This window comes from Equus przewalskii, chromosome 20 (genome assembly GCF_037783145.1).
Source record: "Equus przewalskii isolate Varuska chromosome 20, EquPr2, whole genome shotgun sequence".
Classification (NCBI taxonomy): Eukaryota; Metazoa; Chordata; class Mammalia; order Perissodactyla; family Equidae; genus Equus; species Equus przewalskii.
This window is the reverse complement of record NC_091850.1, coordinates 30,528,612-30,556,440: the sequence shown is the minus strand read 5'-3', so window position 1 is coordinate 30,556,440 and position 27,829 is coordinate 30,528,612. Positions and strand designations below refer to the sequence as shown.

The 27,829-nt window shown below is 45.2% G+C and overlaps 2 protein-coding genes across 3 annotated transcripts in view; one reads left to right on the top strand and one right to left on the bottom strand.

Annotated features, from left to right (window-relative positions):
• The first annotated feature begins 1,355 nt into the window (after nucleotides 1–1,355).
• On the top strand, nucleotides 1,356–5,109 carry RXFP3 (relaxin family peptide receptor 3). The gene has a single exon (XM_008511850.2). The coding sequence runs from the start codon at nucleotides 2,001–2,003 to the stop codon at nucleotides 3,405–3,407; it is 1,407 nt and encodes a 468-aa protein (XP_008510072.1). The 5' UTR covers nucleotides 1,356–2,000; the 3' UTR covers nucleotides 3,408–5,109.
• Nucleotides 5,110–10,013: 4,904 nt separating this feature from the next.
• The window catches only part of SLC45A2 (solute carrier family 45 member 2), a 30,134-nt gene continuing 12,318 nt past the window's right edge, over nucleotides 10,014–27,829 (bottom strand). Inside the window, exons 3-7 of one of the 2 annotated variants that reach the window (XM_008511859.2) lie at nucleotides 21,572–21,894; nucleotides 17,559–17,702; nucleotides 16,698–16,821; nucleotides 12,641–12,855; nucleotides 10,014–10,288 (exon numbers count right to left, since the gene is read on the bottom strand). In XM_008511859.2, coding sequence (XP_008510081.2) covers nucleotides 10,064–10,288; nucleotides 12,641–12,855; nucleotides 16,698–16,821; nucleotides 17,559–17,702; nucleotides 21,572–21,894 — 1,031 coding nt within the window. In that variant the 3' untranslated portion in view covers nucleotides 10,014–10,063. The remainder of the gene's footprint in view (nucleotides 10,289–12,640; nucleotides 12,856–16,697; nucleotides 16,822–17,558; nucleotides 17,703–21,571; nucleotides 21,895–27,829) is intronic. The other variant, XM_008511865.2, reaches the window with a different exon arrangement.

Here is a 27,829-nt window from a genome sequence, read left to right as displayed (position 1 = left end):
TGAAGGTGAGGCTACTAAAATAGGGGTAAGAGGTATGCACGGAAGCAGCCTGTGGATTGGGAGGAATTTCAGGGCTGGCCGGGCTTCTCCATATTGGAGCTGTTCCAAAGAGGTGGCTTGGTTTGCTTTTTGGTTTTACCAGAGCCCTGGCGCCCTCTACCGGGCAGGCTGAGCAGTCCAGCGTTTACGATGAAGTGTGTTCTCTGGAACTGTGTTTTCGCTTTGGAATCAAGATTGTTTGTTTCCCTTCATATATTTTGGGTACCGTGTTTGTTTTTTCACTAAATTTTTTCTATCTCCTCTGCTTTAAAGTCGTATCCTCCTTATCTCTACAAGTAAAGTCGCAAGTTCTGCATTACCCCAGGACTGAGGACAAATAGGTTTAAAGATACTTTTATTTCAGTTTAGTCCCAGGCAGTAAGGAAAACATTTCAAATCTCTTAAGCCCACCGTAAAAAGTGTAATTTATACTAGAGAAGTTGTGCTGTCATTTAAATAAACTGCAATTTAAGATGTAATTCAAATGGTTTACACTGGATCCCCTTGCCCAAAGGAACATAGAAGTTTCCTTAGAATTTACTTCCATCGGTCTTTAAACCTGGTAAAGAGTTCTGATTATAAGAGTGATGGAAATCGGGAACTGGTGGTCCCAAAACAACCCTCTGGGATCTTCTATTCCAACTGCATCAAGGTAAAGAGAATACGGGTTTATGTGAGTAAACAATTTGTTGAAGAGATTTGAGCTGAGAGCTAGACAGGTGGTACCTAATGTCTGTGAATTCGGCTCACCAATTATATGTTCGGCTTAGCTTCAGTTCTCAGAATATACCAAAGCAGAGAACTTGCAGAGTTCTGCCCACTCCCCACCCCCAAGTTCTGCTAGGTGAAAACCCTTTGAAAATCCTGGCAATCACAGGCACCAATTAAAGTAGTCAGCTAATTAAAGAAAGGCAAGTGGAACTTGAGTTTGTGTATTCACAAAGCCCATCATCTGATTTAGGATCTGGGCATGGAGAGAGGACACTATTATTGCTTTTAAAAAGAAAAATGGGCAAGAGATTGTGTATTTTTAGAACCATCCTTCAGCAAATGGGATAATTTCAAAAATAAAGTGGGAGTAATGAAGAGAAAAAAATCCAATAGTTATGTTCAGGAATAAAGAAAGGAAAAGGGATCTCAAGTAAAAGCAGAATTTCTCCAGCAAATAAAGGGTTACGACTATTTTCTTTTGAAACTTTGAAGAGGAAAAGGGGAGTTGACCAATGGGCTCTGCCTACTGCCCGCCTCTCCTTCCTCCCCCGCGGAGGGCGCGGCGAAGTTCAGCACCTCGGAAAGCGCCCCCACTCTCTGCGAGGGGTTTACGCATGCTCTTTGGGAGCCCGCAGCCTCGGCTTTGCGGGTGTAACTCCGCGAACGTCTTGAGAATTTAACTCGGGTGAGCGGAGCTGGCAACTCACTGGGAGTCGACAACAGCGGAGAGACGAAACGTGAGACAGCGACAACGACATCGAAAGACCTCCAGAGAGTCAGAGCGAGGTAGACGGAACTCTCCTATCTTTTTCTTTCAAAGGACAGAAACCTCGTCCAAGCAGCAGCAGAGGAAGCGACAAAGGTATTTGAAAGAGAAGGCGCGGGCGCGCAATAGCGGTCCTGAGAGGCCGGGTGGGTTATACGCTAGTGCCAAGTGACAACGGGAAACGCAGGAGTGAAAGTCTGAGTCGTACAGTAGAGACCCTGAGACTCTGACCTTGGCGAGAGAACACCTGGACGCTGACTGTTCGCCTTGGGAGCTGAGCTCTGCTCAACTCCCCTCCAGAGCCAACTGAGCGCAACTCCTGGGCGCCCGGGACGCGCTTGGCGCCCAATTCCTAGGCTCTATCTTCAGCGGCTGCTTTGAAAGCTCCCACTCATGCCCTGCGCCCTCGTCCCGGGAAAGACCCCTGTGGGAGCTGGACTCTCTTAGGTCTTGTCCCTGGAACATGACCTAGAGGCACCTGAGCATGCAGGTGGGCGTTCGAGCCACGATAGCCACCATGAATAAGGCGGCTGGCGGGGACGAGCTCGCAGAACTCTTCCGTCTCATCCCGGACCTTCTGCAGGCTGCCAACAGCAGTGGCAACACGTCGCTGCAGCTCCAGGACTTGTGGTGGGAGCTGGGGCTAGAGTTGCCCGACGGCGCCGCGCCAGGGCATCCCCCGGGTAGCGGCGGGGCGGAGAGCGCGGACACCGAGGCCCGGGTTCGGATCCTCATCAGCATGGTGTACTGGGTGGTTTGCGCGTTGGGGCTGGCGGGCAACCTGCTGGTGCTCTACCTGATGAAGAGCAAGCAAGGCTGGCGCAAGTCCTACATCAACCTCTTCGTCACCAACCTGGCGCTAACGGACTTTCAGTTTGTGCTCACCCTGCCCTTCTGGGCAGTAGAGAACGCTCTCGACTTCAAATGGCCCTTCGGCAAGGCCATGTGTAAGATCGTATCCATAGTGACGTCCATAAACATGTACGCCAGCGTCTTCTTCCTCACCGCCATGAGCGTGGCGCGATACCACTCGGTGGCTTCAGCTCTTAAGAGCCACCGGACCCGAGGGCACAGCCGGGGCGACTGCTGCGGTCAGAGCCTGGAGGACAGCTGCTGCTTCTCGGCCAAGGCACTGTGCGTGCTGATCTGGGCCTCGGCCGTGCTGGCCTCCCTGCCCAATGCCATCTTCTCCACCACGATCAAGGTGATGGGCGAGGAGCTGTGCCTGGTGCGCTTCCCCGACAAGTTGCTGGGCGGCGACAGGCAGTTCTGGCTGGGCCTCTACCACTTGCAGAAAGTGCTGCTAGGCTTCGTGCTGCCGCTGGGCATCATTAGCCTGTGCTATCTGCTGCTGGTACGCTTCATCTCCGACCACCGCGTGGCAGGGACCGAAGGAGGCGCCCCAGCGGCTGGAGGAGGCTTGGCTGGAGCCAGCGCCCGGAGGCGGTCTAAAGTCACCAAATCAGTGACCATCGTGGTCCTGTCCTTCTTCCTGTGTTGGCTGCCCAACCAGGCGCTCACCACCTGGAGCATCCTCATCAAGTTCAACGCAGTGCCCTTCAGCCAAGAGTACTTCCTGTGCCAGGTATACGCGTTCCCCGTGAGCGTGTGCCTGGCTCACTCCAACAGCTGCCTCAACCCCATCCTCTACTGCCTCGTGCGCCGAGAGTTCCGCAAGGCGCTCAAGAACTTGCTTTGGTGCATCGCGTCGCCTTCGCTCACCAGCATGCGCCCCTTCACCGCCACCACTAAGCCAGAGCCCGAGGATCAGGGGCTGCAGGCCCTGGCGCCTCTCCACCCGGCCGCGGAGCCCGACCTCTACTACCCGCCTGGCGTGGTGGTCTATAGTGGGGGACGCTATGACCTGCTGCCCAGTAGCTCCGCCTACTGACGCAGGCGGAGGCCCAGGGTGTGCAGACACTGCAACGTGGCCTTCTCTGGGAGGGAAAAGAGGAGAGTGCATTAGGGGATGCTAGCCCCCACCCCCACCCCCATCAAGGGGCAGGAGTGACGAGAATGGGGAGAAGAGCAAAGGAGCAGCCTGTGATAAGGCTGGGGGACCCTCTCAGGAGAGGAGAGGCTGCAAAACCAGGTGGAGATCAGCGTCAGAGGGCCAGGCCACCGGCCTCTGTCCCACTTCCCTTCACACACTCTCCCTCTCTTGACTCTGTTAACTCTGGGCAGTGTGGGGGCGCCCAGAAGCGCGGAGAGGCATCAGGAATGTAAATAAATTGGGGCGCGAGGAAGTGGGGCTCAGCCAAACGGTGCGCAGACAATTGAGCCCATTTATTCCAGCGACTTTTATGGAGCCCTTGAAAGGGTCCCCAGGGTGCATCCAGCCGGGAGAGCCACCCACAGAACATTTCCTTTGTGCCCTGGCCCGCGATTCTGCCGCGAAGCGAAGGTCTGCCTTGCTGCCTGTCTGCGCCAGAAGCCTAGAGTTTGGGAGGAAGAAACTTTTTCCCAGTTCGGAGAAGGGAGTGACAATCTTGGTCCACCCCTAGGAGAAAAATGCACCGCTAGAGAGGCACCTCCCATGAAGCCATTGTATGGTTTATCGTCCCAGGCTGTGCGAGTGGGCACACGGGGAGCCCTACCTCGACTGTGCACGGCCTTTGCCCCCAGATGTGACCGGGAGTAAAATACTTGTCTCCTGCGAGCAAGAGTGATTCGCTGGGGAGGGGCGTTACTGCGGGAGGGAGCGGATGCAACGAGATTAGAGAAGCTGAATAGAGAGACCTCCTCAGGCTACTGCCCCTAAAGCGGAAAAGGAGCTCACGTGCTCACTTGGTAACCCAGCAGGAAGTGTGTGCACCATGCGCTGGAAGCCTGCACGCCCCGGTTGACCAGAGAGTATGTGCGTGCGTGGAGACGCTGCGCGCTCCGGTCTGCGCGCTGCAGGTGAGCTGTACCCAGGGGCAACTTGAAAATGTCTGAGTAGAAACGCTACGGTGAGTGGGGACTTTTCCCCAGCCTCTCCCCTCTCACTCTTTGGATATCGGGGTGCCCATTTGATTGAGGCTCTGGACCAGTGAGTACAGAGAGGGATGGCTACGCCACGTTTTTTGTAGGCTTAGCTAGAAGGTTAAGAAGTGCTGTGGAAATGTGCAGGGGGTACTGAAAACCAAATTCCCAGAAGCTGGAGTCTAATCTCTCAAGAGGAGGTGTGGAGTGGGAAAGGGGATGCAAGACTCAAGTAAAATCTGTCCTAAAGGGAACAGAGTATTCACCGAGAGCCTGTTCTGAGGGGAATCCCCATAGGACACTACCTTAGCCAAGTTCCACTCATCCTACAGAGTGCTCTGCACATTGAGCATGCATGATGAATTCTTCCTTAACCCCCAGACAGTCTATGAGACCATCTCTGGAGAGTGATACATTTCTCATGACAGCTCTGTTCTGGTCACAGCAGTTTAGTCCTTTTTTGAGGCTGCTCAGAGAACTGGAACCAAACATCAGACTACCCATCGATCTGCCAGCTTTGACAGAGGTGCTCCTGTTCTCTTTGGCAACCTAGTTTGGAGTACAAAAAAGGCCATGTGGGCACCTACTGGTGTGAATTATTTTAATGCAATAAATAATCATTTTACAAATATGTCTGCTTAAATAGCCTCTTGAACTGTAAACTGTTTTGTAATTTTGTTGGAAATTTCCTGTTGGGTCTGAGATTTCTGGCTCAAAAGGTGAGATCTATGTCCCCGGCATTCCTTATCGCACTCTCTGTAACACAACACAGTGCAATTACAAATGCTCGTGCTTGGCCACAAAAACAAAAGCTGCCTGACCTGCTCAATCCTGAGCAGTCTTGAGAAGTTAGCTTTCTTAGAAAACAGAATAATGCTTTTGTTTTAAAGTAGGCAAATTAGTCTCTCTTTGCCCTTTGGGAAGAAAACTGATTGATATAGAACAGCAATTGTGTTCATAAAGATTGGAACGTAATCCCCCAGGTCCCCAAAATACAAAATAAATGAACAAGTAAACACCTAGAAAGAACAAGGAGTAGCATGGCAGTGTATTCCTGTATAACGCTGATATTAGACTCCTACTGAGAGATTCTCTTTATTCAAGCAATTTGCCATTTCAATTGTGACAATAAAATAATGTGGAGCCTGCCTGGTGGCATAGTGGTTAAGTTCTCGTGCTCTGCTTTGGCAGCCCAGGGTTCACAGGTTCGGATCTTGGGCGTGGACCTAGCATCGCTTGTCAAGCCATGCTGTGGCAGCATCCCACGTAAAATAGAGGAAGACTGGCACAGATGTTAGCTCAGGGCCAATCTTCCTCAAAAATAATAACAATAATAATAATGTGTGGGTAGCTCAGGATTCTTAGGAAAGTGTGTTGAAGTATGTGCTTCTGCTACGATGGGCACTAGAATAACAGAAGGGTCCAGAGACAAGCCCTTCATGAAAGAACTCCACAAAAAGGGTCAACTTGTCCCCATCCAAACCTGAGGGCTTCTGAGATCATGACTTGAGGAAGCAAAGACCATGACTTCTGTCTACCACAAGAACAAAAGAATCAACAAGGAAGTGATCAAATCAGTTGAAATCAACAATTTATTTTTTGAATGCCTATTGTGTGCCAAGCCGCATACCGGGTGTTAGGATCACATACATGAACCAGACACATTCCTGACTTCTACACTCAAAGGAGATACAGCCATGTGCACGAGGCAAGTAAGTCATGGAACAATGAGTTCAATGTCATGGTAAGGACTAAAAGAAGATGCTGTGGGAATACAGGTGATGGAAAGCTTGTTTCTGCTGGGGGATCAGAGACCTCCTGGTCAAAGTGGTATCTGAGATGGACCTAGAAATATGGGTACAATTTAGACAGGCAGAAATGTCAATTTAGACAGGGAGTGGGGATGTAGAGAGGAGATTGGAAGCTGAGGAAATGCAGTGATCAAAAAGGCTTTGAGGTTAGAATGTCAGGTGCATGGGGTGGAGGGAGGGAGGAAGCAAAGCTGAGTGGCTTCCCTTTCTCCTGCAGGATTTCTATTAAGTTTTAGGTGTCCCTGCAGTTGTTTTATTTGGGAATGGGACATTTTGTCCCAGAGAGAACATGTCATTGGTATACAGAGAACAAGCACTTGGGTTCCCAAAGGTAGTTAAAGCCTTTTTAAGTTGGATTCTCTCCGCTCATTCAAACCTCGGTGGAGTTAAGTTAAATGAGTAAAGTATTTGAATATTTGAGCGTGTGTGGTGGGGGGAAATATGCATGCTCTAGCTCCTTTCCTTATCCCACTAGCTGATCCAGGGCTCCATCTGAAAAGAGTTTCACTTATAATAAAGACCGTGCTGTGGCTGGCCACAGATGACTACTTTTGCCTTCTCGAGGGTCCAGATTAGAAGGCCTTCAGCTTCAGGTGACACTTCCAGATCACCTACTCCTTCATTTCTAAATCTTTAATCACCAGAACAATCCTTGGAGAAGTGATCATGAAATAAACACTGAACTCTGCAAATGATTCCATTTCTAAGCTTTGCAGAGACCAAAGATGGGTGGGCAAAGCAAGAGAGGTGGCTCGGTGCTGTTTCTTTCCTAATGCTGGTGCTGTGTCCCCTTGGGTCCTCTGAGCACTTGCTCACCATCATCCACATTGTGGCACTGGGAGTTTGCCTTGATCGTTCCTCTAGGTCAGTCATGACCTTGCTTCTCTGGAACTGATGATGTGAAGGAGAGAGGGAGAAAGGAAGCCAGGGGAAGATGCAGTTGTTTCGCATCTGACCTCCCCAAAAGAATGAGATGACTTCATTTGGGAATAAATATACCAATATAATTCAGGGGGACCTGAGTGGGGGCAAAAAATGAGACGCACCATGAGGAGAGGCTTAGAGCAAGGCTCAGAGTGAAACAACAGCACACTCAGGCCTGAGAAGACAGCCCAGCCAGGTCTGGAAAGAATCGGGGATCTGGAAAACATGGGATAAGCTGTGGGAGCCTGGAGTGCCTGGTGCCGGATAAGGAAGCTGTGTGTTCTGCAGGTGGCAGTTGAGCAGTGGGCAGGAGGGAGTGACCACTTCAGTGTAAGTCCCCTGTCCTCCCCCTCCCTCTCCACATACACACACAAAGTAGAAGTGGCCAGATCCACCGGGTGCTCCAGACATACCCCAACACGCTGGCACTGCCCGGTCACAGGTGTGATAACCCAGTAGCAGCACAGAGTGGGCTCTTAAAACGAAAAGGAGGCAATCAAGAGAATTGCAGCAGCAACCTGTGAGCTGATGCATGGCAAGGGGAGAGAGAGTGTGAGACAACAGAGATCCAGTTTGAGACCATCGGAGAATTGGGAAAGAGAGGGAGGCTGCAACACAGTGACACTGGATCTGCTCTCTGGCTACGCTCTCAGGCTGGTACTCTTCAGTACTGCCCCTAGACTTGGCTTGCCAGGGCCCCTGCCCTGGGTTTGTTTATTAGAGGGCTTTGCTCAGCCTTCTCCTCCCAGCTGCACCACTCCCCACACGGCAAGGAATCCACAGAGTCGCCTGGAGCCTGTGCCCAGCCCCCCTTACCTTCTAGATTATGCTCCAGTACGTGAGACCTCAGAATTCCCATCTAAATGGCCCTGAGTCCGTTTACAAGGCCTTCATGGATCCTTTCTTGGGTCCAACCTCCAGAGGGCGTACCACACCACTGAGTCTGCACTGGTGGGTGTGAGGGGTGGCTGAGGTGTGGTAGTGGGTAAGGGGTTGGGGAGGCTATGGATGTGCCAGTGGAAAGTGCACACCAGGGCGCTCTCAGTGCTGGACAGAACTAAGAGTGGGAGGAGGAGGGAAGTGGGATGGGCTGCAGACCTTCTTGGCCGGGGCCCTGCAAAAGTTAGCAGTGGGCCTGTACCCCTTACAGACCCAGCAGTTGTGTGAAAGAGGACCCAAAGCCTTCCAAAGAACAACCAGAGCATGTTTCCTCTTCTCAGCACCGCTACCCTAAAGGAGCCAACACTGCAGGGGCCTGGCCATGCTACTGAACCCATCCATTCTACTATGCATGAAGTCAACCAAAGCGGCAGCCCAAATCTTAATGTCCCTGTTCTCAAAGGCAGCTCATTTCCTTTCTCCAAAACCCCTTCCAGGATCAAAGGTTTTGGTAAGTTAGAAATTCATCTGAGGCGATGACTACACTACCAGACTCTAAGATGAGGTGGGAGAAGGAACCACATACATTTTTAACTTGTAAAAACATGTGGGCAAATCTCCATTCTGCACTGCTCAGGCACATCTGGAGTTGTGTAGACAAACACCCCAGAAGGACCGGGGCAGATCTAGGCATGGGGGAACAGGATGATGAGCCTTTAACAATAGTGACAATAGTCGTCATTCATGGAGCGCAGACCAATTGCCAGCCTCCATGCTATGTGCTGTTCTCCTGAGAAACAGCAGAGTCGGAAAGCCTGGGTTCAAGTCCCAGCTCTGCCACTTACGAGGTGAGTAGCTTCAAGTGAGCTACATGATACCTCACTGCCTGAGCTTCCTCGTCTACCAAATGGAGATCAGTAATAGCATCCACCCCCAAGACTGCTGTGTTAATACATGGAAAACATTTAGAACAGTGGTAAGCACTCAGTAACTTAGGTATCATTACCTATAAGACATAGGTATTATTAATCATCACAGTTCTCCGAGGTAGGAATTGTTACCTGAAATATATAGACAAGCAAATGTGGCTTGAGAAGGCTCAGTAGTTTGCTGATGAGCAGCAAAGCTTGGATTCAAAACAAGCCCGGCTCCAAAGCTCGTGGTCTTTCTCTTAAACCATGCTGCCTCTCAAGGCTGCTGAAAACTATCACGGAAGATGCGCTTGGAGGATATGGCTGGAGGAGAGAAGAGAGACACTTCGAGTGGAGAAGAGACGATCATAGGACAAACAGGAGGCTGTTTTCCAAAGACTTTCAATATGGACCCCAGAGGGGTTCATATGGAACAGACGTGCAGGCTAGAGAGAAATATTTTTACTGTGTCAATGAAATGAGCTGTGTTAAAGTGGTAAATCCTCCAGCACGAGACGTTCAAGCAGACTTGTCAGGGATATCATAAATTAACATGAATGAATTATGAGCAAGTTAAATATGAGTAAATTAATATCATAAAATAAATCACCAGCACTATTTTGAGTATTGGTGAATTTGATGAAAAATGTGACCCTCCCAACTATATATGGATCCCTGGTTAAGAAAAAAAAAAAAAACACATCATAGAATCAATCCAAGCATCACATGTAGAACGGTCTGCAAAACGTCAAGGCCTGAAATGCCCGGTGGAAAAGAGACCCCGCTCCTCCACGCCCCGGCACTGAGAAAAGCACATGTAGGCACTCTAACCCACACTTATCCATTGCCACCAGTGAACAGAGGCATAGCCCAGTCTTTCCTAAGACAAACGATCTCTGAAATATGGTGACTGTTGTGCAGAGGGCTGGCTGAAAGAGAGGCAGACAGATTACCGCCCCTAAAATCATAACATGGGCATCCAAAGGGCAAAGCTAAAGAAAAGATTGATTTTCTTCCATATGCTCCACTGAGATTGGAGACAATGTCTCTTTATTGACCTACGCCACATATCTAACAAAGAGAACCACAAAGCAACAGCCGATCAGCGCCACCACGGAGGCCGTGATCACCACGACGACAACACTCCCTGCTATGTTCACCAGGAAGCCCAGGCCGCCTCCGACCAGGATCTGAGCCAGCTGCACCATGCAGGTGAGGGCAGCACAGTCCAGGCCCTGTCCTCGCCCACTGCTGTCCACGTCCCCTCCCTGGGCCTGCCGCCTCTGCAAGGGAAACACAGGAACAGCATTTGATCTAGACGAACTATCCTCGGGGGCAGAAGTCAGCAACGTTTCTCTGTCAAGAGCCAGATAATAAGTATTTTCAACTTTGGAGGTCACATGGTCTTGGTTGCAATACACGACTCCCATTGTAGTGCAGAAGCAGCTATAATACACAAGCCATCTGGTGTTCCAATATAACTTTATGGACATTGGTATTTGAATTTCATGTCATTTTCACTCGTCACAAAATATTATGCTTCTATTGATTTAAAAAAAATCATTTAAAAATGTCAAAAGAATTCTTAGTTCACAGACTGTACAAAAGCAGGTGGCAAGCCACATTTGGCGAGTGGGCCATGGTTTGCCAGCCCCTGATTTAAGGCCACCAGGAGGCTCCACTCTCCTGCCTGAGGCTGCCTTCCCTACTTGCTTCAAAGTCTTCAACTCCACTGTTAACACCTATGAGGGTTAAATGGTTAATACATGCAAAATTATCTCTTCCTAAGAAGTCAGTAAATTCAACGTAGTAGAAACTCAATCAATAGCCCATTTCTTTCCTTCCCTTAGTGTTAAAAATTCAAACATTTTTAGAAGGATGTTGAATCACTGATATACATAGGAGAAGCAACATAAAAAAGCAATTCACCCTTTCAAAACATGTTTGATATTTGGTTAATATATTAATATTGATTATAGTTGATATTTTGTCTGAATTTGTTCATAGCGTTGCCAGTTATTGGATGTCTTTTACGTGCTAGGCCTTGTGCAAGGTTCTTTCACATATGTTACTTCATTTCATCATCACCACCTCCCCAGATGCCCACATTATTATCATGATAACAATAATACTAACTACCATGTTTTGAGTCTCTGCCAGGTGTGAGGTAGGCAACATGATAAGATCATTACCTGTGCTTTTTGTTTAATTTAATTTTCTGATAACTCTATAAGGTGCATATATTGTTCTCATTTGATTGATTAGGAAACTGAGGCTCAGAGTTTGAATGATCATTCCTATGCTATTAAGTAAAACAAAATCATTGTGCAGAAAAATGCCTATGATCCTTTGAACAAGAAACGGGAAACAAGAAAACAGATTCTTATTCGCTTGATTTTCATGAAAAAATGCTGGAAAGATAAAAAACCCAAAAGAGTAGAGGGAAGGGTGGATGAGAGCCACTTCTCAGAGTATAGCTGCATATCGTTGTGATTGTTGAACCATGAGAATATATTACTCCATCTAAAAATGAACTCATTTTAAGTGATATTTAATAAATAAATGAATAACATCCCCAGTGTCCCACAGCTGCCAAGTGGGGGAGGCAGGATTTGAATCCAGGTTTCAAAGCTTACGTGCTTTTGCCCTAGTCCCATCCAACTCTCTCTTTGGGGGGACCGTTCTTTTTGATAGCTGTCTTTTTAACAGCAAACCCCTGTCACGCGTTGAAACATTAGTGACAACGTTTGCCAGGGGATAAGGACTGCCACAACTCTTGTTTGAACGGTTTGAACTCGTGGTGCAATTCCACCCTGCTGCGTTTGCTGGATTAAATGATGGAAAAGAAAGCCGGCATTGCAGTCATGTGCACGTGTTCAGTGTTTTGGCAGTTTCATGCTGTGGTGGATTAAACTCGAAGGTATCTCTTTAGCTTTTACATCACTGCTCCAGGTAAAGAAATGTAAGCCTATTTTCATGGGGAAAAAGTGGCATATATTGATAAGAAAAGGAGGTAATTTTAGAGTAGAAATACCCAACCTAGTGTTCTTTTAGGGCTTTATTGCCTGGCCCTCTAGCCAGAGCTCCAAGGTGGAGATGGGCCTCCCTTGAGGCAGCTGGTGGGGGTGACCCCCTGCAACCCCAACCTTCTTCCCTGCACATGGGGTCTGACTTACTGAAATCGGGACTCCAAGGAAAACATTGCCTAAGAATTTCTTACCCTCAACCAATAACTCCCAGAAATCCCACTATGCACCTCTGCAGTGCTGGGGGTCGGGGGGACCCGGAAATGCTGCAGGTGTGCTGGACATTGGGGCAGTTGTCAGAATCCCTGGGTTCCCCTTTCTTTGACCCTATATGAGTGTAGGCTGGTTCTCAGCATTCCTGAGCCCTCTTTTCCTAATCAGACAAATGTGGTTAACGGTACTGCCCTGATGCTCCCAGGTGCACAGGGCTTCAGAGTAAGGAGGAGAGGGGTGGGCTGGGAAAGCTGATCGTGCCTTGGCCGGACCATCATTACATGTGGCTGGGCACTTCAGGGCTGCTGTTTCAAGCTCTGCTCTACACTTTCGTACCAACTCCCCCAGCTTCAGAGGAGTCCAGATGTTACCCAGCACAGAGGGTCAATGACGCACCTGCTTCTCCTGCTCCTCGCGGTGGTACTCGGCAATGAGGTTAAAGGGCACGGTGTACAGGGTGCTGGACATCACGCCGAACGAGGTGCACAGGACCAGGGTGGAGTAGATGTTGGGGAAGAGCCCGATGAATCCTGTCCCCAGGCCAAACAGCAAATACCCCATGAAGTAAAGACCCTTTAATCCAACATAGGATACCAAAACTTTCTGAAAGTCTGTGGGGAGAAGAGAGGGAGAAATTACAGCTGACTGTGTCTCACCACATTTAATAATTTCAGATAATCCCTTCTTTTGAGGATTCACTTTTTTTAGAAGCCTTCCTTTGATACTGAGTCAGGAACAAAAGAACTTCCCTATCTGTGCTTGAAAACAGCTGGCTTTTGGAATCCGTTTTAAACCCTTTGCATAAAGGAGAGCTGGAAATCGCCTTGCTAGGTTGATTTTCTTTTCCACAGGGAAGGAGGACCAGGCACTGTGTAGCAGGCAGCTGGATAGCAACAGCATGCAACAGGGGTGGTGGGAAAGCCAGCCTTGGCTGTGGGGCCCTGGGGCTGCAAGACATGGACGAAAAGTGGGGGTCATTCTGATTCACTGGGATCTAGGCTAATGGGACCAAACAACAACCCAGGCTTATCTTGGCCCCATGGCCCACAGCCAGGTTGGAGGAAATGAAAACAACCAGATTTTACAGAATGAGCCAAATCCTCTTCTTTGCCCCGCAGCTGAATGCTGTCTGCACACCTGAGAAGGAAGTCAAGGATGTGCATTATGTGCAGACACTTTTTCTGGCTTCCAACCCTTCCCAGGCTGGTAAGGGGCTCCCACTGCACCTGGCACCTCCCCATTGCTGGCTCCCTCACCCTCTACGTACAGCCTCCTCAACTTCTCAAAACCTCAGCTTCCTCATCTGAAAAATGGGACTAATAAAACCCTTCTTTGGGTTGGTAGTCAGGATCAAATGAGATTAAATGTCTGTGAAATCACTCAGCCCAATGCTGAGAACATAGGAGACATCCAGGTAGTGGTGGCTGTCATTACTTCAACCAATACAGGCTGGGCTGAAGATGGTTCCCTTTGAACTTGGGTCCCCTCCCATCAGGTAAATTTGGCTTGCTCACAAAAGTACGGTGGTAGAGCTCACTTTAAAATTTTGAAAATTCTGCCTTAAAATGTTTTACACCATGGCAGGAAAAATTGCTTTCAAAAAAATCTTCCTTTTTTAATCAGTTGTTTTTAACCCATACATTCCTTATCTTTCCCCTGCTCCATTCTACTGAAACACACGAACCCAGGGGATAAACAATAGATACGTGAAATGTGCCTATTCAGGAATGAAATTTCCCATATCTATCCAAATAGTTATTGGACTTACACCACATAGACAAGAAACCTAACCTGTATTACATTTGAATCAATTATGAGACTAAACACTGTCTCAGGTCATCTGATGGAAGACTGTTCTGAAAATGATAAGTGAGCAACATTGCTTCCTCTATTAAATTCACCTTGGAAGGCTGTTGTCAAGGTTGAGAATGAAGGCAGTATAAAGCCAGGTCAGTTTCTGTTTGCTTAGTGATTTTGTTTATGCAGTAAATGCAATCTAACATGTCTCAATACATAAAAGATATCATCAATATTCATTAGGGAAATGCTCTCATGCAAGTGTGTACGCCAGCCAAGGAGAAAACAAAGAACGATAAAGAGCTATTTGGAAACATAGATAACTTCGGTACAAAGACTGAAAGTCTGGCAAAGAATGCTTTATCCATGAAGAGAAATCAGTAAATTTAAGGGCCAAGCTGACTTACCCTCTGCTGAGTCTGATACCCAGTAGTGGTCTTATCCTTACACTGTGCCTCTCGTTAGGACTGGAGGGAAATTTAAGTACGAGTTATGAATAGTAGCGTATGATATGAACAATTGGCTATATTTCAGTACTCAGTGTTGCTATTCTCATTGATCTAAGTGTGCCTGCCATGCAAAAGGAACTTGAAAACAAGTCCTTTATCACCATACCCCACCTGCCACCCCAGCAGCCAGATTGCCCTGTCAAGCTCCATCTGGATAGAAATTTGAGATCTGCACCTGATGTTATGTGATGAGTACAAAAGAGAAGGTTATATAGTGTGCTCTGGAATTTAAGGAAATGATTGATTCTGCCCAGGGTGGGTTGGGGTGCAGGGGGAAAGAACTGAAAGATTTCACAGAGGAGGTAATATTTGAGCTGGGTCTAAAAGCATGACTAGGAGTTGTCTAGTGGGGAAGTAGAAAGAGCAACTCAGATAGAAGAAGACAACAAAAGCAGCAGCAAATATACAGAGATGAGAAAGTCCGTGTAGTGGGTCATCAGGGATAGTTAATCTGTGTGGAAGTGAGAGAGGTCAAAGTTTGAACCAGACCAAATGGAAAATCCTAGAATTCCAAGCTCAGGACTTTGACTTTATCCTATGGGCATGAGAGCCCCTGAAGATCCTTAAGCAGGGTTGGCTGGTATTTTATAAATAAAATTCTAGTTCTAATTCACAATGATAGGGATCCCAAAGATTTGTATGTGAGTATAACTTTGGAACACGATTCAAATTATAGTTTATTTTGTACATAGGGCTTTTAACTAGGAAGGGCCTAAAAATAACATGCTTTTTAATTTTCAAATGCCATGAAACTCATACAGGAACTCAAACTAGACTAATGGAATAGTACTTAGTAGGGATTCTTTGAGGGGGAAAAAAGCTAAAATTGACACAAAATTAAAATGCTGATTATTTGTGGAAAAATGTGTTCCTCTTACAAGAATAAAAGTCATAGTAAATAGTCCTCCCACCTCTTGAAAGCACAAAGGGACTAAGATGGATAATTTATTAGATCGTTTTAGTCTAATGCTCCCTAATTCTATTTTAAATACTTGAAGTTTTCCTCCTGGAATTTTCTTAGTTCATATACTCTAAGAGCAAAAGGGAGAATTTTGCTAAGGAAATGTAAGATTTAAGCCACCACTATTTGGTTGTCATAAATTTAAAAATAATGAATGTTATGGTTTTATGATTATTTGGCTCACTAATTCCTTGTATGTTTATATTAGGTCCCTTTTCCCAATTGTGCTATATTTTGAAGAGATTTTCTTGATCTTGAAGCAGATTTCCTGCCGTGCTATGGCTAGGTGGAAGGCTAAACACCAAACCAGGGGTCATTGTATATGTCACCCTCTTGCCCCATAAGAAGCACACGTCAATGATAGAATGATGCCTCTGAGAATGGTAACGGGGAATGTCCTACATCACCTCCCCCTGCCCCACCTGGGCCATCCCACTGCCGTCCCCTGGGCCTGTCCAAAGCCTAGAGCTCCAAGTCAGGGACCAGTTATTCTCCCCACAATCCTGGAGGAGCTCCCATTATCAGGAGCCCAATTTCCACTCCAAATAGGGAAACTGCATACATTTTATAGGCCAGACTTTTCACTTGATTCAATGTATACAGGGCTTGGAGATTTCCAACCACATTAGCAAGCACAAAATGAGTCTATGTGATGCCCTGGAGTTGAAGTAACATCAGTTTGGACTTATTTAAAACCAATCGAAGAAATCCCTTTGTTTACAGTGTCCTCACAGCTGAAATTTAGCTAAGTGGGGGTTAACAGGCTCCAGACCCCATGGAAAGCTGGTACCTAAGAAAGAAAGCCATTACTCTCAATCCTGGAACAGTGCTCCTGTAACATACCACCCTGCCCATCTGAGCGAAGATCATTTTACATGTTAATTTTGTCACCTAGCATATTAACCATCCCTGCTGTTTTGTGTCATCCACAAATCAGATAAGCATATCCATGAAACTCCGCCAATGATCCAACTCCAGCAGAACAGAGACTTGCTGCCGATCACCACTTCCAGCTGGAACTCCATCCTTCGTCCGTCCAACACTTCACCATCTTGTTACCTGACCTCCATATATTTATCAAGAATCTAGTATTTTAAAGAGCAAATAATAAATATAGAAATATAAAATGCAAGATTCTGCTAGACCAGAGCTCTTTAGAAGACACTCCTAGAAAGAGGAGACTTACAAGAATAAAGTGAGGAAAACACGGAGTTGATGCACAAACCCCAACATCCAACCTCGACCCCTCTTTGGTAGATGAGAAACTCTGTGGAGTTGTGTGCACTATAGGGATCCCCATGGTACACAATCTGAAAGAGAGATTTGGGGTTGTTGAGCTACAAATGCAGTGTGATCCTTATCATATACTCTGCTCATATATGCCCCTTCTCATATACTCTGCCCCTCACATATGCCCCTTCTCATATACTCTGCTCTCCACCCATGAGGAGCTTTTCCTAGGGCACAGACCTCATTCTCCCATGACCATGTCACCCCTTTCATTCTTTCACACCTCTACTCAAGGACCTAAGGAAGTCCTAAGGCTTACTACATCAAGCCTTAACAAATCCTATCCTCTCCCTGGATCATTAACACTCCTCCTTTCGCCTAACATCTGGCCCAACCCAATTTAGGCAACCCATCTTCTGGTACAGACAACAGGCTTCTGACTCATCTCCAAGCATGCCATTCTTGTTCCTGCTCGGAATGTTTCCTCCCTCTCCTCTCTCTTTCTAACTCCTACCCTTCAAGGCCCGGATCATGCTGCACCTCTTTTATTAAGCCTGTTATGACCACTATAGCTCACATCAATTTTTCCCTATTTGTTGTATTTAATCAAGTACTGGTCCCATAGTGTCCTCTCATTGTCTAGGGTGTGGTGACTTGCCTCTAGAAACTGTCTGTAAGCCAGCTCCTTGAAGGTACTCCTTTCTACATTTTTACCGTGCCCATCCTAGAGGTCAGCCCAGTAGAAACTTGACAGGTGCTGAATGAGGGATTGATGTGCAAGTCAATGATTGTGTGTGTGCAAAGACATGTTCATTACCTGGCCCATGAAATCTGTGAAGAAGAGCATGTTGGACAGGAAGGCGGTCCATCCAAGGAGGTGGCTGATGCAAAGGTAGCGGTAGTGGGGAGGCATACTCACCAGTGCCCTCAGCAGTGACTTCATGGTCATTGTCCTCCGAGTCTGGAATAAAACATGAGACAGGTGTGACCTTCAGAGCAGACATGCAAACTAGCTGTGGGAGACAGAGCACACAGCCATGTTACGTATCTGTCAGTCGATCATCACACAGGGTCACACTTTGTGGGCATGGCACCACGGTTTCCATGAAGATGTCTCATAGGAGGTGTTCTGTTAAGTGTGGATACTTAGCAGTTTCAGGCCCATAATGGGGCTTTGGGGACCTAAGGGTGAAGGGACTGGAAAGGGAGATTTCTTTGGGCCAAGATGTAAGAGACATTTAGCGTCCTATCTTTGAAAGACAGAACCACTGCATGAGGACAAAGCTCACAGATCTAAGCTAGCCCTCAGATGATTATAATTCTTAGATTTCTTGACTCAAAGTGTGGTAGGCTGAATTCTGAGATGGCTCCATGATCTCCATCCCCTGGTGTTACCTCATGATTATATTATGTTATACAGCAAAGGAATTTTGCAGATATAATTAAGGTTACAAATCAGTTGACTTTGAGTTAAATCAAAAGGGAGATTATCTGGGTAACCCTAATCAAATCACATGAGCCCTTTAAAAAGCAGAGAGTTTTCTCCTGCTGAGAGTAGAAGGGGAAGTCAAAGAGTTTCAAAACACAAGGATTGCTGGCTTTGAAGGTGGAGGGGGCCATGTGGAAAGGAACTGAGAGTGGCCTCTAGGAGATGAGAGTGACTCCTGGCCAACAGCCAGCAAGAAAACAGAGACCTCAGTCCTACAATTGTAAGGAACTAGATTCTACCTGAATGAGCTCAGAAGCAGATTCTTCCCCGGTTGAGCCTCCAGATGAGAATGTACCTCCATTGACACTTTGATTTCAGCCTTGTGAGACCCTGAGCAGAGAACCCAGCTGAGCCCATCCAGACTTCTGACCTATAGAACTATGAGATAATGAATGGATGTGGTTTTAAGCTGCTAAATTTGTGGTGATGTGTTATGTAGCAATAGAAAACAAATACAGAGAGCCAATCAGCTCTCTGCTCTTGGCCAGGTACCTCCTTCTAGTTTATTTCCTTGGATCCTGCCACCAGCCAACACATGTAAATGAGCTCTATGTTGAGTCAGAATTGAGAACACTTAGAACACACGCACACACACACACACACACCCCCTCATACACACACACACACAAAATGAGCACATGTGCCCCAAATTTTTTAATTTAGGCTTAAATTATGTTAAAACTGGAGGCTACAACTTTTTGGTATCAGGAGCCTTGAGAGAATGAGAAGTTTTGAACTATTGAGACACTGTTTTGAAATACAAAGAATGAAACAACCTTTAACACCTTGTCGTATAAGAGAAGAAAGAAACCTTGGAAATATTAAGCAGTCGGCTGCCTTGAAGACACTGAGACTGTAAACATCAACATGGCTGGTTAACAGGTCTTTCTTGTCAGATTTTTATTTATTCTGAATCTTGACATAATGAAATTGAATCCTGGCTGGTTCATTTACAAGACAGTCTCCTGAGCTTTTCTTTTTTAACTATAACAGTATATTATTTTAAAATTCTTAACCTTACATAATTATGCTTTTTACTTCTTTATTGTGTAAAATTATATTTACTCATTGTAGGTTTGTGGTGTAAGTTGATTTTTTAATTCATCAGTTTTGTAGTATTCAACCTACTGACCACGACTGAACCAGTTTTCTTTTACTTAATCTCAGTATTAAAAAGTATAGACATTCCCTTGGAGTTGGGAAAAATAACTGTTTTCTGCATGTAAAATATGGTACCTGTCAAAATAAATGGCGACTGTAACAGAAACTCAATGTAGAATTATTACTTTTTACTCAACCACAGGAAGAAGCAGCGAAAGGTACAGATGGAGAAACAACAGCCTGATTTTCACGCCTGAGACTAAATGATTTATCTTCACTTTTCTTCCCTTCTTTCCAAAAATGCAAAATTTTAAAAAGTTAATCTGGCCAGCAAGAGTTCAGCCTCATTCCAAATATTAATTTATGCTGCCTTATACATAATTTTCACCCTGCTTTTATTGTTAACCTAATTTTTCCTTTCAACCAAAAATAAATATGAGCTTTCATATTGTGCCCAGTATTTCTGTAAAAGCTGAGAATGTAAATATCCAAAGCCCCTTTGGGTATTTTAACTCAGAATGAAAATTCAGCTGGCATCTTATTCCCTGACTCATCAATTCCCTTGGTAAAGGCCTCTTGTTGGTTCAGAGCCTCCGGGAGTTTTACTGCATGTATTGTGTGCCTTCATCAACTGGAGATTGGGTGGTGATGGATTCATAAGTGAAAAGGCACAGAGCCATTGGGAGGGAAGAGAACTTTGCAAAAGTACACTCAAAAGGAGCCTACTGAAAGGTTGAACTGAGCAATGGTGATGTGAGAAACTGCAGATGGATTTTGTGGGATCTGGTTTGAACCCTGAAATAATTCAGGTTTCTTGCCATTAAAAAAAAAAATTTCCAGTTCTCAAATTGTGCAACCACCTTCATTTTGGAAAGTAATGACTTTGACAAGCAATGACGGCCAGCGTCCCGGCCCTGATGTCGGGTAGACTCCCATTGCTCAGCGGGACGCTCCCCAGAAGCACATTTGGAATAGAAGAGCTAGTTGCTTGGCTTTGAGCCTAAGATATGTTACTCTATTTTTTATTCTCAAGTTGTTTTATTTTGTTTTTAAATCAAATAAAATCATTCACAGCCTATAGTGTGTATGTATGTGGCACATACTAGAAAGTTAATTGTATTTGATGCATTTATTTTCTTATGAGTGTGGAGGGTTTTAGGCCTTCCATAAGACTTCTACACACTTGATTTCATATGCTCCTCACAACATGAGTTGCGAATGGAGTGAAACAGCCTCTGTTGGGTAACTCTTTGGCAGGAAGTCATAATCTATCAATGGGGCAAAGAGGCCGGGATAATCTCTCAGGGTAATGTCTACTTACCTGTAGTAGAACCCTGCCTTGTTTTGTTCCTTAAACCATGACATTATTTTTTCTTTATTTTCAAAGTAATACTTGCCCATCATAGAAATGTTGGATATACTGAAGGGTTTTGAAAAGAAAATTAAAACACTTGTTACCCCATCACCCAGAGAAAATAACTTCAACTAACATTGGGATATATATCCTTTCTTTTTTTCCCTGTATATGTGTAGCTTTGCCCAAAAAGGAGATCATTTTGTATGTGTCTGCGTGTTTTATCTGAATATTATGTCAAATAAATCTTCAAAAACACACACATCTTTTAATGATGGCATGGGTTGCCTTGCAGAACTGTACGACAAGGCAGATCCAGGCTAACTGGGATGGGCAGGGGGTTGGGTGCTCTCCTGAGGCAGCCTGGTGCAGGGAAAGGTGGTCTAGCCTGGCCTCCGGAGATGTAGATTCTCACATTTTCTCTATTTGCTGTGTGATCAAGATAAAATGAAGGCTTCATCCCAATAACCTCTTAGTTTATCCAAACCGAGGATGCTGTCATTTGGAGGAACAAATTTGTAATACTAATCTAAGAAGTGAAGATATTTCTTGTGGCCTGAGGATGGTTCCAGGCTTCTCTTATGGTCTAACATTTTCCAACTGGCTTCATCTTCCCTGGTTCAATGCCCTGAAAAGAGTAAGAGACAAGAGAACCAGAGGAAAAGACATACATGTTTCCTTTTGGGTGCAAAGTTTTAATTCCAAGGGATAATAGCTACTGGGGATTTGAGGATTCACTTAGACTTCACAAAACTCCACACATCAAATAAGCAAACAAAACAAAGACAAAGGATAATAAAAAAGACGACGACAAATAATAATAAGAAGAAAGGGTAAGAACAAGAATATTTTTCCCAAGTAAAGAAAAAAGAATTTGCATCTTTACCTGTTGGGTATTTTTTGTTTTCTCTCCCTGCAGCACCATCTCTGGGTTTATATAACCGTTTTTAACTTTCTCGATAGACCCATACTCATACATTCTGTCTGATGACAAGAGAGGGTCTTGGGAGTCTTGCTGGGGGGGAATATCCTTTGCAACATCTCTAAGTGGGGCTTCAGGAATACTGCACAGATGAATAACAACACACAAAGTAAGCATCAAGGCGGAGAAGAAGAACATGACCTGGAATTCTGTGCCCAGCATTCTTCCCAGTTTCAGATGCGCCCAGTCAATGGCGCCCAAAATGTAGCCCAGGGCACCTCCGAGACCTGAAAAGTAAGAAAGAGCTGCATTAGCATATTTAGAAGGACTCTCTCCCTTTCATCATGTGCAGGCCCATCCCGTCAGTGGGAAAGCTCCCTGAGGACAGCAGAGGCGCCTGGTTTTGACTGGAGAGGTAACACACAGCAAGAGGCTAAGAAACCTGCAGCCAGGAAGCATGGGTTCAAGACCCGGCTCTGGCATGTACGTGCTGTGACCTTGGACTTCGTCACTCATAATATGGGGATGATGACAAAAGAGTAACCTACAAGTAGGGTCATGACTGGAAAACGGAACAGTGCCAGATACACGGTAAATGCTTAGTAAATATTGCCACCATCAGAAGTCCTGTGGCCGTGCTAAACTGTACTCTTTACACACCTTTAGAACTAAAATTCCTGACCATAAAGAAAACCAATTTCTGAATGCAACAAAATACAATGATGCGTTTTGTCATTTATCTATTAATAAGTTTCCTAGGATGACAAAAGTTTGCAAAGATCAAACAGCCTTGGAACCTGTCTTCTTTCCTTTGTTAGAAGCTAAAGGTGCTTGTTTCTAGTTGATAGCCACAGGAAAAAAATAAGAGCAAAAATTTAAACATGAATTTTTAAAAACATTCTTATTATCTCACAGGACTCTGATCTGAAGTCTTTCTGGTGTTTGTTTTACCTACTTTTGCTTAAAGACAGTATGACTTGAGGGACACTGAGGAAGGACTCCTCAAAATCGATCCCACCCTAATGGCCTAATGTTTGAAATCTTATTATTGGTGATTCATTCTTTGGGGTTCCTGAGTTAAAATGCAAGTGCTCTTGGTATGGACAAGACATTTCACTACTCAGCACCAAAGGAGTAAGTGCTCCTCAGATGTTCCTCCTGGTGGCGGGCATCAGTGACTTCTGAGAGTACCAGGCTGAAGGGGCCAGACCATGGGGTGGGAGAAGGTCTGGAGAAGTAAGGAGATGGATGCCAAACACATATTCTACCTAAGTCACGAGCTTGTGTAAGGCTGACACTCCTGTCACATACATTTACATGTTAGCCTCCATCACGCCTCATCAAACACAAATATTCACCCAGACACAACAGCTTGTTTCTGTTTTTGTTTTGCTTGTGTGAATGAAGTCTCCATTTTATTTCCCACATAAAGACAACATCCTCACAAACCAGAGAATCAAGGAAGAAAAGAGAACTCACGGAATTCTCTCTCTCTAACCCTAAATACCTAAACTTACATGAACCCTGACCCCAGGGTCACAAATCTGAATGCCAAGTACCATGAATCCTAATTTATGCAGAATGGGCGATTCTCGTCACTTCACCTCCTGGTTAGTTGCAATTTACCATAGAAGATATTTACAGATGAACAACTGTTTAACCATTGAACCCAAAAGTAAATAAAATTATCCTGCCATGAGTGCCAAAGCATTGGAAGGCAGAATTATGGGAAATGGTGGCCAATGGGGTGCAATGAAGTAAAACACACCTTCTGTGCCAACAAAAATATAAGGTCCAGTTACAGGTGATGGGTGTATAGATGAACAGGTAAATGGCAGATATGGTGGCTTGTCATGGAGGGTGGGTCCTAGGATCTGAGAGGAAGGGGATGTCCTTGAGGCAGCTACATTCTGTCGCTGATTTAGAGGGCAGTTCTGGGGCTTGTGGTGCCTCTGGATCTCCATTAGACAATGACTCTCTTTATGCAGTTGTGGAGATGCTGAGGGTGTCAGAGGCCATGTGCTGAGCCAAGCAATCAACCAATAAGAACACACTATAGGTCTAGCACTATCCGGGGGTCCATCTAAATCGGGGTTTCTCGATCTTGGCACTACTGACATTTTGGGCTGGATCATTCTCTGTCCTGGAGATCTGTTCTGTGCATTGTAGGATGTCTAGCAGCATTTCTGGCCTCTTCCCACTAAATGCCAGGAAGAACCTCTCCATCCCCACCAGCAGTTATGGCAACCAAAAATGTCTCAGACATTGCCTAACGTCCCCTCGGGAGCAAACTAGGCCCCAGCTGAGAACTCCTGACCTAAATTTACCCTATGACAAACTTATGCAACCTTTTTTTGAAACTATTTATCCTTTGTAACCAGATCAATGGTTGTCATACTGCCATTTAATTCTCTTATCATTTATGCCACTTTCCTTCAAACTTATTGTTTCACTGAGCAGAAAAAACATAGAACAGAAGACCCCTGTCCATTTGAAGGAATTGATACGTGAAATAAATCCTCCACTGTGCAATGGAATGGTGGTTTTATTTTATGAATATAAATACATAGATATTCATATAATGATGGGTTTATGGTATATCAATTGAGTCCTATAATTGGAGGGTTTCCTAGTCCAGTTTTATGTTGACTGGTTTGGCGTACTTCGATAAATATTTATTGCGTACTAAACATGTGTAAAGGACTCTACCAGCTTCTGGCAATATAAATCTACATAAGACATAGCACACCATCCCCTCCTCTCCAGAAGGCAATTCCAAGTGGGAGAAGCAGATGAGTCAACAGCTACTTTCAAAAAACTGTAACAAATGATAAGTTAGAACTAAAGTGAGATACACGAAGAATACAGAGGAGTCCTGAAGAGTGTATTTATTGCTGGTGCTTAGTTAATGATATCAAGATGATGTTGGTTATTAATAATTTTATAGGATTCCTCTTAATTAGCAATGAACATATCAATGAATCCAAAAATTTTCAGAGGTAGAAGGATGTTTGGAGCGTGTCTAGTTGAATTAGACTAGACAGCCACGGGCTACAGTGATTAGGTGACAGGAGACAGCATGGAAAGAAGGCGGCTGGAATTTTGCCTGATTTTGATTCCCATCCATGTGCTTTCCAGTCATGTGATCTTGGGCACTTCTCTGAGAACTGGGGGTGGTGACGCTTCCTCATCTGAGTTTCCTGAGGGTTAACATGACAATACATGAAAAGCACCAGCACATACATTGGCAGAACCAGGGCCCAAAACGAGGAAACCCTGCTGGTTTCCTACAGAAAACCTAATTCCAAAGCCTCACCCAGAAGCAGGAGAAGACAACTACCGCATTGAGGGTGACGAGCTGCCTGGAGTTGGTTGAAAGGACTTCGTCGTTTTAGGCCCAGTGATTAGGATCTAGGACTCTTTCTGAGGCCCGAGACCTGGGCTTACCACTCATCTAGTGTGGTGTGTGGCAAGTACTACAGAAGAAAAATTTATCTCAAACCGGAAAGAGTGAAAATTCTAAGTGCTTGATTTTTAAAATATCATTGCAAAGCAGTGCTTCCTAAACTTCAATGCGCACACGAATTATATGGATGTCTCGTTAAAGTGCACATTTTCTTAGTCCATTCAGGCTGCTATAACAAAAATACCATAAACTTGGCAGCTTATAAACAACAAACATTTATTTCTCATGGTTTTGGAGGCTGAGAAGTTCAAGATCATGGCACTGGCTGATCTGGAGCCTGGTGAGGACCTGCTTCTTCATTGACGGCCATCTTCTCAGCATAACAATGGCCAAAGAGGAAAGGGAGCTTTCTAGGGCCCCATTTATAAGAGCATTGATTCCATTGAATCATCTCCTCCAGGCCCCACCTCCTAATACCACCACATTGGGCATTAGATTCTCAACATCTGCATTTTGGAGGGATATGAACATTCGATCTCTATAGCACAGGTTCTGATTCTGGACATCTAGGGTGGGGCCTGAGATTCTGCATTCCTTTCAAGCTCCCCAGTGACACCAATGCTGCTAGTCCAAATATCACTTTTTGAGTAGCCAGGTGATAGAGCGGTTTCCAATCAACCTGCGTTACTCTCATCTGACATTCTTGGGGAATGGGGCTTTGTTGTCACAGGATATTGACCAACAATCCACGTCTGATAAAGCACGGCGATGTGCAGTCCTGTAAAATTAAGGTTAATCTGCAGACATTAATAGGGTTCTATAATTTGTAATATGTTATTGTAGTCTGGTAGAGAAATTAACCCAAAACTATTACAGAAGAGTTATAGTTTTACTGCCTTATAGAAGGTTAATCTACGTCTTCCCCATCAGTTCCATCATTAATCAGTTAAGTAAAACCTTAACGCATGCTACAAGTAACTTAGAGAATTTCCAATACTCTCTTCTCTTAGGGAGGGAGGAAAAAGACCAAAACAGACAAAATTGTTTTGTTTGTCCCAAAGCTACTATGAGATTAGCTAAAAATTACAATAGAACATGCCCTGAAGGAATAGTGAGCCATTTAGGGAAATTCTTCTAAGAGATACCACATTGAAACTCTGGATGGAAACATTTCATCTATTCACACCTTCAGATATGATAAGGGCCAGTAGAGGGCTGTAGGACTTCATTAAATGCTTCCCTTTTTGCTTCCTCGGCTTAAGCTAAGGATTTTATCTTCAAAGATAGTCTCCTAAATAAAGCCTAGTCATCTTAGCTGCAACAAAGGCTAACACCAACTCCCACGTCTACAACCAGACTGCATTTATCTCTACTGCCAACATCAACCTCATTGAGAATCCTGGAATCAATCACCAGGCTATTGGCCAAATCATAAGCTGGAGCATCCAAAGGCCATCTGCTGCCATATTAGATAACAAGCCTTTACAAAGAAGGGCCCACAAGTGGTCCACCTGGCTCCTTCTTTACAGAGCCGGGCCATGTTGTCAAAGTCAGACCAGAGCCAACCTCATGAGAATGAATGGCTTGGGAGACAGATGCTATCTTTCATAATTAATGACACAACTTGAACAATGGTTCATCCTGGAAGAAGTCCAAGTATATAGAAACATGTATTATTTTTTTCTTCAGTTCACAACTATAATAGATAAAATGGGAAATTAGGGGAGTTTCAGGAAGAAAGAATCTAAAGAGTCTATATGCGTCAAACTCTGCACCTACCGTGTGCCTGTTCCTCTCTGCTTCAGAGGCATGGCTCAACAATCTCAACACCAATGGTGGAATAGCTCAAGTCAAGAAAGCTAACACTGTGCCACTGGCTGCTTCACCTCAGTAGGAGGACACATTAAAGATCCCCCATGTTCCCATGAAGTTCATGAGAGAGTAATTCTGACTCTTTTTTGTGTGTTGAAAAAATAGCAATGAAATGTCAGATGAGGTCCCTACCTACGCCAAATACATACACACTGAACCCTGGAGAGTTAACATAAGTACCAGTTACTGGGTATGTATGAATGTGTGTGTGTGTGTGTGTGTCCTTGACCCCATTTGTTTATCGGTAGACACTGATGGAGCACCTACTCTCACCAAGAACTGTGCTAGGCACGGGGGACACAACAACTAACAAGACAGATGTGACCTGCCCTCTTGGAGGCTGAGAGTACAAGGAAAATCAGTCAAAATTACACATATGCTCCGGTCAAAGAGATAAGACACAAGGAGACCAGACATTTCTTTAGATTTACAAGGCAACTTGTCTCTTAAAAGACGGTGAGATGTTTCAAGTATTGACCACTGTTTCCATCTGCCCACCACTGCCCCTGGTCTTTCCTTGTCCCTTGGGCCCTTCCTTCATATTCAAGCTGAGCCAAGATTTTGCATCGCTTTAGGGGAAGGACATGAAAGTGGAAAGCAGAGAAACAAGAATGTGTCTCCTTGCTTCTGAGTGTCAAAAGCCCTTAGGCTCCAAAGGCATAGAAGATAGATTCGGTAGAAAATATGATTTAAGAGCCAAGTTTCCCAGACTAGGCAGAGCATGTGTGATGGGTGCACATATATTGGTGAATCCCTAAGAGGTGGTTTTGTTCCTTGTTCTTTGGGCCCAGCCAGGGTTGGAGGGTGGGAGGTGGGGAGCAGAACCTCCAGCAGATGGCTTGGGGGATCCAACAGCAGAAGGGACCAATGTCTCATTTCCTGGGCAGATGCCAGTAGGGCAATAAGACCTCGAAGAAGAAATGGCCGTGCAGTGGTTCTTGATA